Raw genomic sequence first — 8,830 nt, forward strand, 5'->3', positions numbered from 1 at the left:
TTACCTGTTCAACAACTGCTGCATGAAGTTGTCTGCGGTCACGCCACGGTACATGAGAGATAGCTGCCCCTGAGCAGGATCCATCACCACCTCGCACGAGTGTCCCCTCCCGGATCGGTCCAGGGGGACACCGACGCCCACCCCATTGACATACGCCCTCTCCTCCTCCAGCGCTTTCCTCAGGTCCTCCGCCTTCTCCATCAGCTTGGAGATGTTCAGGCTCTCCACCACCTTCCTGGGGCCTCCCTTGGAGTCCTTGTTGGCTCCGGACGACGAAGGTGAGGATGACGACGATGATGAGGACATGTTGAGGCGGAGCTTGGACATCTCGGGCTTGCGGCTGAGCGCCGGCAGCTTGCTCTTCTTCAGGCCGAACCAGCTGGCGATGCCGTTGGAGGTTTTCTGCTTGGTCTCCACCGCCTGGCTGCGGTCCTGCTCCTGGAGCTTCAGCATGTTCTCCTCGATGCCGCGCATCACCTTCTGCTCGATGGCTGACTGCGGGCCGCTGGAGGCCGAGGAGGCCAGGGGCTTCTTCTCCTCCAGCGATTGGGTGCTTGCGGAGGTGTCCACCTGAGGCCTGGGAGGAGGCGGAGGGGGGAAGCTCTCGGCGTGGATGAACTTCTTTTTGCCGGCGGTCAGCTTGGACTTGTCATCGCCGGGCCGGGCGGGGTGTTTCTGGGCGGCTTGGCTGCGTGGGTCATCGTGGGCAGGCTTCATGCCCCTGGGGTAGGAGGCCGCCTGGCCAGCTTTCGAGGGCGACTTGGAGGGGACCTTGGTCGGACTGCTCTGGGGACTTGGGGAGGTCTTGCTGTGGTGGCTCGGTGGAACCTGGCATTTCCCGTAGCTACGCATCACAACCGGGGGCTCTGTCGAGGATGACATTCCCATTTTTATTTTTGGACCTTCGGATTTGGCAACATACACCCTTGGGGAGAAGCTCTCCAGCTCACCTTTACTGGCGCCTGCGGCTGCTGCTACTGCTGCTGCTGACTTGGGGTTTAATTCGTGACATGTGCTAGGATACTTTGTGTAGCCAGCTAGGCTAGTCTTGGGGTACGGCTTTCCGTCCAGAGAGTCAGTGTACTTTGTATGCCTGTGTTCAACCACATTGCCTTGTCGCTCTGCAGTTTTGCTTCGCTCAGGGACAGAAGGCGCCGGCCCTCTACCTACGATGCACTGTGCTTCCTTCTTATCCGCGGGCGACTGCTGGTGCAAATCCTCGTTGCTCTTCAGCTTCCCGAGGGCGGCTAGCCGCTCTTTGAAAGGGTGATGGCCGGCCTCGTTTTGGGGTTTGGCAGAGACCGTCCTTTTGGGCAGTGATGGGGGCTGGTCTCCTTTCCTGGAGGCAGCCGGCTGTGCTGACTGCACGACCTCGACGATTTGCGGCTGCACGACTTCAGGGGCCACCCTCTCCTGCGGCCTGTCCTTCATGCTGGAGTAAGCCGAGACTCGCTGGGCCTTGCTAGACGGGGACGATGACGAGGAGGGAAGGCTGAAGTGTTGATGAGGTTTCTGCCACACTGGGCTCTCCGTGTCCGTCTCCTCCTCCTCCTCCTCCTCCTCGCTGGAGGATTCCGAGTCGCCAGTTGCCGGAGACGAGTCAGAATTCTTGGAAGCAGGACTGAGCAGCTTGTCATCGGGCGTGTTCGCCTGCTGTTTCTCTACAGTCCCTCCATCTCTTTGAGAATACGGGCTACTATACTGCGCCATGCTGTTTGAAGCGGCAGCAAGCTCCGACACATTCTCGTAGTGAGGTACCTTCTGGGAGTTCCTCTGTGACTGAGATGACGGCTGCTGGGGAGCCCCGCCTTTGGGGGTTCGGCCAGCTTTAGGTGCTGAATGGCTACTGTAGCTGACCTCCTTCACGGAAGGGACAGGGGGACAGAGGTTTTCGTCGGGCTTCGGGGGTGACGTGGGTGCAGAGTGCGTGCTGGGGTACGAGTCCGTTTTAGGGGAGGAGGACGAGGACGTGGATGAGGACACTTTTTCCCGCTCCGTGGTGGTGGCTTTGCGCGCCAGCACGGGCGAGTGGTAGACCTCGTAGTTGTTGTTCCTGCAGGGGATCTTGGAGCTACGTGTGAGCTGGGGGCTGAGGCGCAAGGCTTGAGCAGTCTGAGGCCTCTCCCCAATGGCGGGGATCTTGAGGAACTTGAGCAGCCGCGACGGGGACGAAATCGGGGCGGCCTTGGCCTCGCCCAGGCACGAGGTCGGGGAGGTGGGGCTGAGTGCAAATTTGCTTTTCCCAGAGGGTTGCTGCTGTTGCTGCTGCTGAGATGTTGATGATGATGATCTCTCTGGCACCGGAGCAGGGGAATAGCACTCCACTGCCACTTTCTTAGACACCGATGTCTCGTTCGAGGAGAAGTACACTCCGTTGCAGACTTTATCGCTGTCCTCACATTCTTCGTCCTTCACAATAGCGTCAGTGTCCTCCACCACCACCACCTGGCTTTGGGATGGTGGCGCATCGATGTGTTTTCCTTCATCTCCTTGGAGAGTGCTAGAGTCCGAGCCCCTGGACAGGGATTTCCGCAGCGACAGCTTGTCCACCGCTTTGTCCTTATGATGCTGCTGCTGCAGACTCCTGCCTTCGTCGCCTGCCTCCTGGCTTCTGTCAGACGCCTCCGACTCCGACCCAAGTGCTCCTCTGCTCTGCTCCGTCCGCGTGTATGGATGGCTTGTGCTCTCCAGGGAGGGTATGCCGACGTGTGGGTCACCTGGAGCACCTGCTTGCTGGCGACTCTCCACCCAAACCTGCCCGACACCCTCTTCTCGAACCGGCATGATGGCGGAGGCAGAGGCAGAAGCGGCTGCGAATGAAGCTCCGTGCAAAGCGCCGGTGCCTGGAGTGACCTTCAACAGGCTGTCCAGGCTGCTCTTTTGGCTGAACAGGCGGCAGGACGGGCACCCGCCGTGCAAAGACCCGTCCACGCTGGCGTACTCGTGGATGTCCGAGTCGGAGCTGGAATGCCTGCAGTGGGGCGAGCGGGAGGATGACATGGAGGTGCCCGGGAGGTCGGCGCCCCCGGAGAACAGCGCCTGACCCATGTCGTGGTGGTAGGGCGAGAGGCAGGATGAGGGGTGGAACTTGAGCGGGTCGGACTCTTCCAGCTTGCGCAGGACTTCCAGGATGTGTGCTTTCTTCTTGAAGAACGGAGACAGGGCGTCCATGGAGGTGGAGGGACCTCGGGCTTGGCTTGGGGCGCCGTTCTGTGTGCAGTCACCATTGTTCTGTAAAGAGTTACAAGCAACAATCAACCATATTATTAGCAGTTTGCACTGGTATAGTGTACCCTCGCTGTCTGGCAGAAATCTTGTGATTCCACTTTCTATTTAAAACCACTATTTACATATTTAAAAATCACTATTTTCTAAATTAATAAGCACAGCATCATTAAAAGTGGGTTTAAAATAGCCAAGAACTGTACCAATAGTACTGATTCATATATTTGCTTAAGTCATTAAGTAATCAGATCAATAAAATAATGAATTAGAAACTGAAAGGTGGAGCTCCAAGGTTTCTGCTGGACAGGGAGGATATGTCATATTCACTCATTCACTCCCAATATTCACATTATGAAAATCCTATTATAAAAATAACGCAATCAACATCCTTTGTGGCACTCTGAAGAACACGTCTGGACATTTAAAGAAGACGACGTTTGGAATCAAAACATGTCAGGCAAAATAAACTTTTCACAAATCTGATATTTTTTTTAAAATTCAGTCTATATTTAAAAAAAAGACATTACATCTCATACAAGTATTCATTTGTCTGTTGATGTACATTATCATTATGACAGAATGACTATGATAGCTCATTAGGTGATGCAGTCAAGTATGAAAAACAGTCATGCAACAATATGGTGCCTACCAGAAATTGCATGTAAGAAAGGAATATAAAGAGCTTCGTATTTTTTTGGCTTCGTAACTTCTTCAAAGGGCTTTTGAATTCAAACAGGTTATTCTGCAAGGTGTGTCATCTGGGGTTGGTGGACAGACATATCTTTACTAATTCAGCACAGACAGAGAAGGAAAGACCTTGAACAGATCTTGTTCAAAGCAAATTAACTCAAGAGTTCCTGTCTGGTGTCAGATCATAAAGGACGTCTACAGAACAGCTCAGACAATGGGCATTTCTCAAAACCTAGGGTGCACACTTCCAAGTGTATCAGCCTAATTAGTCACGCCCAATGATTGGATACTCTTTGGTGAACTCTACGGAGTATCCAAGCACTGGGTGTGACTAATAAAGAGTATCCAATCACTGGTGACACGTGACTAATTAGGCTGAATACACTTGGAAGTGCGCGCACTAGGTTTTGAGAAATGCCCAATGAGTATGGGACCCTCTAGTCAGCCAGGCGCACATATGGTTCTCGGTCTTCTACACATGAGGGAGCAAATGAAAGAGAAGGGAGAAGGGCAGGAACAAACAGTGGAAAGTAACTTTGCTTTTACAAGGCCAAGAGTCCATCCTGAGAAGCCAGCTTTATCTTTAATTAAAGAAGCAATTAATTTTGTAACACGCATACACACTATCGTGGCTACACACACACACACACACAACCACACAGACACACAGACACACACAGGCAGACACGCATGCATAAAAGCCTAGAAGTGAACGCACACGCACACGCACACACAGGCATACACTTATGCAAACGCAATCCCCACCACACACCACCCCTCCTCCCACCTTCCAAGGCTGAGGAAGCCAATATCTTAAATAAAAGCCATCAGTGGTCCTTGGGGGCCACAGGGGATTAGGGCATTAAGACAGATGACAGGAGAGAGCGAGAGAGAGAGAGAGAGACAGAGAGAGAGAGAGAGAGAGAGAGAGAGAGAGAGAGAGAGAGAGAGAGAGAGAGAGAGAGAGAGAGAGAGAGAGAGAGAGCAGAGTGGATAGAGGTGGACAGTAGAAACAATGATGCAGCTAGATCCACTACACAGACTCACTAAGTTCTCTCTCTCTCTCTCTCTCTCTCTCTCTCTCTCTCTCTCTCTCTCTCTCTCTCTCTCTGCAGCTGAGTCTGCATTGCTATGTACGGTACTCTGCTCTCTTCACTTCAGTGCTTTACAGTACATAGCCGTGAGGGAGCAGATGGTCAATATGACAAATCTATTTCTCTTCCAGAGGTTATGAAGGAGGTAATAAAATTGATGATTGGGAAAGGGAGAGGATGATTTGTCCCGCTGACCACAGCATGCGATGCTACACTATTCCAACGCGAGGTCACGATGCTGATACTCTGGACTTCTTGTTTCTTGTATCTTCAGGTGTTGGCTGAATATATGTGCTGGACCTGCAGTGATGTGCAACCTGGATTTAGAAGCTAAGGTCCAGTGCAATATATTCTAAAAGACCTAGTTTTATGCCTTTCCAGTTGCCATATTTGGAGAGGTAAAACTAGGTCTTTTGGAATATGTTGCACTGGATTGTAGCTTCTAAATCCCGGTTGCCTGTCACTGCTGACTTGTTAAGAGAATATGTAAATGAACGCAACATAACACCCTAACACCACAACCTACACACCTACTTGGCACTCCGTTAGCTGTTCTTGTGATATTTCAGTGGAGCTGATAATGGGCCTTTTTCATATGACGTTCGACACTTTCAAACACTACACATTTTAATGCATCCAAGGAAGGTACAGGTACAAGTTGCATATGGTGGCATAGACACACACTTTTGACGGCACTGTTTTTAAAAGCTGGCAGTCGTATTTGCCTGCCTTGCCTCATCATAGAACTTCATAAGGAGCATCATATGGAAAAAGGGTAATTTGTTCTCATGCTAATGTCTGTACAAAAAGGAGACAAGCCGCACACTTCAACTCTTTTTTTGTGTAAAGCTTTGCAATCCTTGTGTGCAATCCTTTTTTTAACAGACATTTCTACCAAATCCTGCACCTTCTAAACAGATGACCATTCGCCACTTCACTCACGCTAATGTCTGCCATGGGTTCTGCAAGGGTCAAGTGCTGCTTCACTTTTAAGTCGTGGTAGATAGCAGTCTGATAATTGCAGAGCAATGTTTTGTGATACATGATGTCCAAGTGCAAGCTGAAATTCATTTATATAGCATATTATAATAACCAGTGGCCACTGAAAGTCAGAGTTTTGTGAGTTTGTGAGGCTTCAAGTTGCTTTACTTACCGGTAAATAAGTCTGACGCACAGCAACGTTTTGTGATACATAGTGTTTAAGTTCAAGTTAAAATGAATCTATACAGCACATTATAATAACCAGTGGCGACTAAAACAAGTCTATATAGTGTGGCTTTATGCAGCTGAGTTGTAGAGGGGTCATCTGAGTATAGCGGTACTACGCTGCATCCAGCACATTAACTTTCCTCACTACGGTAAATTAATACATTTCATTACGGGGGCCAGGCCAGCCAGGCCAGCCAGGCCAGCCAGGAATATTGGGCGTTCAAACACCTTAACTGCAATTGACTCTTTAGCCAATCTCCTCCTCAGTGCTTAAAATGCCTCACCTTAAAATGCTTCCCCTAGGAACATACTGGAGGAGTAATCAGTAAACCTAAACCTTTGATACTAAACCAGAGAAGAAAAAAACGGGATGTGAGTGCTCAGGAGGAGAACAGGGGGACAGGAGATTGAAGATTAGTTCTTTGGTGAAGGTGGGAAGGCAGCTGGATGAGGTATGGATGGTGTGTCTTCAGTGTTTTGGAGGGTGGAAAGGGAAAGAAAATCTATATTCAATTTGACATCTCTGTCCCCCAATCCTGCGGGGAGAAAGCAATCAGTGGACGTTAGGGCTTCAATGATTGGGTACGTGTCTCGCGCTCTGGCTGCTACTGGGCATTTGTCAGCAGGAGGGAAGGCAACACTTTCTCCTCCAGCAACGAGGCAGCTAGTTGCTCGGCCATTGAAAAAAAGGGGACAGGGGAAAAGAAAACACTGAAAAGAAAAGAAAAGAGGCACTTTGCTTGCCTGGGATGATGGGAGCGAGGCGGAAGATACTTAGCCATGGAGACTGAGCAAGCGAGTGGGGACAAATTTCTACCCATGAATTACAGTACACAGGGAAAGTGAGCAATTTTGTGTATGATTTATGCATTTGTATACATGAGCATTCGCATGAACCCCTTCTTACCCTTTTACTAATACATTCATTTGTTCCCTCATTTGTGTGCTTGTTTGTTCGAACATCCATCATCCATCCATCCATCCATACACTACACTTTACACTGAATTTAGACACGCACTGATGCAGCTGTTTGTGTCTGTGTTTACAGAGAGAGCAATCTGTGCACATGAGTGTGTGCGTAGATTAAAGACTAGCGGCTATAGGCTCACCTTGGCGTCCCCCTGGCAGTGTGATGCTAGCTTCTCTGTGCTGGTTGCCGCGGCGTCCAAATTGTGCTCTGGAAGAGTCACCGATGGCAACTACGGAAAAGAGCAGACACATGACATTAGATTACATTATACAGTATTACACGTAGCTTACCTGTTTACAGTTATTAGTACACAGTACTAGTTAGAATCCCTGAAGCATTGAAAGTTTAGGTGCCTAAAGAAATATACACCGCATTCCACATTATTATGCAAATGACATTTTCCCTGTTTCCCCAAATAATCAATACAAATGACAGTCGTCATAATTTTCAAGTCATCAGCCATTAGAGTACAATTTAAAAGTTTTTGAATGAACCTTCCAATGATAACAGTATTTTTTTAAATAATAAAAAACTTTAAATGCTCTGTTCCACATTATTACGCAAAATAGTTTTGTAGTGTTGTAATCCAAATTTCTTTCTTTTTTTTCCCATTTACCTCAAAACAGTTGGAATTTGGTACCTTCTAAATTACATTTCAATGTTCAATACTTGGTGATAAGCTCTTTGTCTTAGTAACTGGAATGCTGCGATTAACATTGAAGTCAATGGTAGGGCATTGCATGGGAGTTATGGAAGCCCAGATATCCTTGATGCTTTGCTCTCAGCTGTTTTTGTTTGTTTGGTCTGGTGACCCACACTTCACTCTTCAATATACCCGTAGATTTCCATGCCACGTTTAGGTGCTTTTGAGGTGATGACATTCTAACGCACCAGACATAAAACCCCATTGAAAATGAATGGGATGCTATGTCTGGTGAGTTAGAATGTCATCACCTCCAAAGCACCTACACGTGGCATGGAAATCTACGGGTATATTGAAGAGTGAAGTGTGGGTCACCAGACCAAACAAACAAAAACAGCTGAGAGCAAAGCATCAAGGATATCTAGGCTTCCATAACTCCCATGCAATGCCCTGCCATTGACTTCAATGTTAAACGCAGCATTCCAGTTACAGCTTATGACCAAGTTTTGAACATCGAAATGTAATTTAGAAGGTACCAAATGCCAACTGTTTTGATGTAAATGGGAAAAAAAGAAAGAAATTTGTATTACAACACTACAAAACTGTTTTGCGTAATAATTTGGAACAGAGCATTTTGGGCATTTTAAGTTTTTTGTTATTTAAAAAAATACCGTTATCATTGGAAGGTTCATTCAAAAACTTTTGAATTGTACTCTAATGGCCGATTACTTGAAAATTATGACGACATTCATTTCTATTGATTATTTAGGAAAACGGCTAAAAATGTCATTTGCGTAATAATGTGAAATACGGTGTAGCGTTTAGTATGGATGGTGTGTGTGTGTGTGTGTGTGTGTGTGTGTGTGTGTGTGTGTGTGTGTGTGTGTGTGTGTGTGTGTGTGTGTGTGTGTGTGTGTGTGTGTGTGTGTGTGTGTGTGTGTGTGTGTGTGTGAGGGGGGAGGGGCACTCACGTGAGTGATTTGTTTACTATATGTGTA

At 48.2% G+C, this 8,830-nt stretch overlaps 1 protein-coding gene across 4 annotated transcripts in view; it reads right to left on the minus strand.

Annotated features, from left to right (window-relative positions):
- The window catches only part of nckap5l (NCK-associated protein 5-like), a 124,939-nt gene that overhangs the window by 7,553 nt on the left and 108,556 nt on the right, over positions 1–8,830 (minus strand). For all 4 annotated transcript variants that reach the window (XM_063215906.1, XM_063215907.1, XM_063215908.1 and 1 more), the window contains 2 exons: positions 7,329–7,418; positions 5–3,231 (listed from right to left, as the gene is read on the minus strand). In XM_063215906.1, the coding sequence (XP_063071976.1) occupies positions 5–3,231; positions 7,329–7,418 (3,317 nt within the window). The remainder of the gene's footprint in view (positions 1–4; positions 3,232–7,328; positions 7,419–8,830) is intronic.

This window comes from Engraulis encrasicolus, chromosome 14 (genome assembly GCF_034702125.1).
Source record: "Engraulis encrasicolus isolate BLACKSEA-1 chromosome 14, IST_EnEncr_1.0, whole genome shotgun sequence".
NCBI lineage: Eukaryota > Metazoa > Chordata > Actinopteri > Clupeiformes > Engraulidae > Engraulis > Engraulis encrasicolus.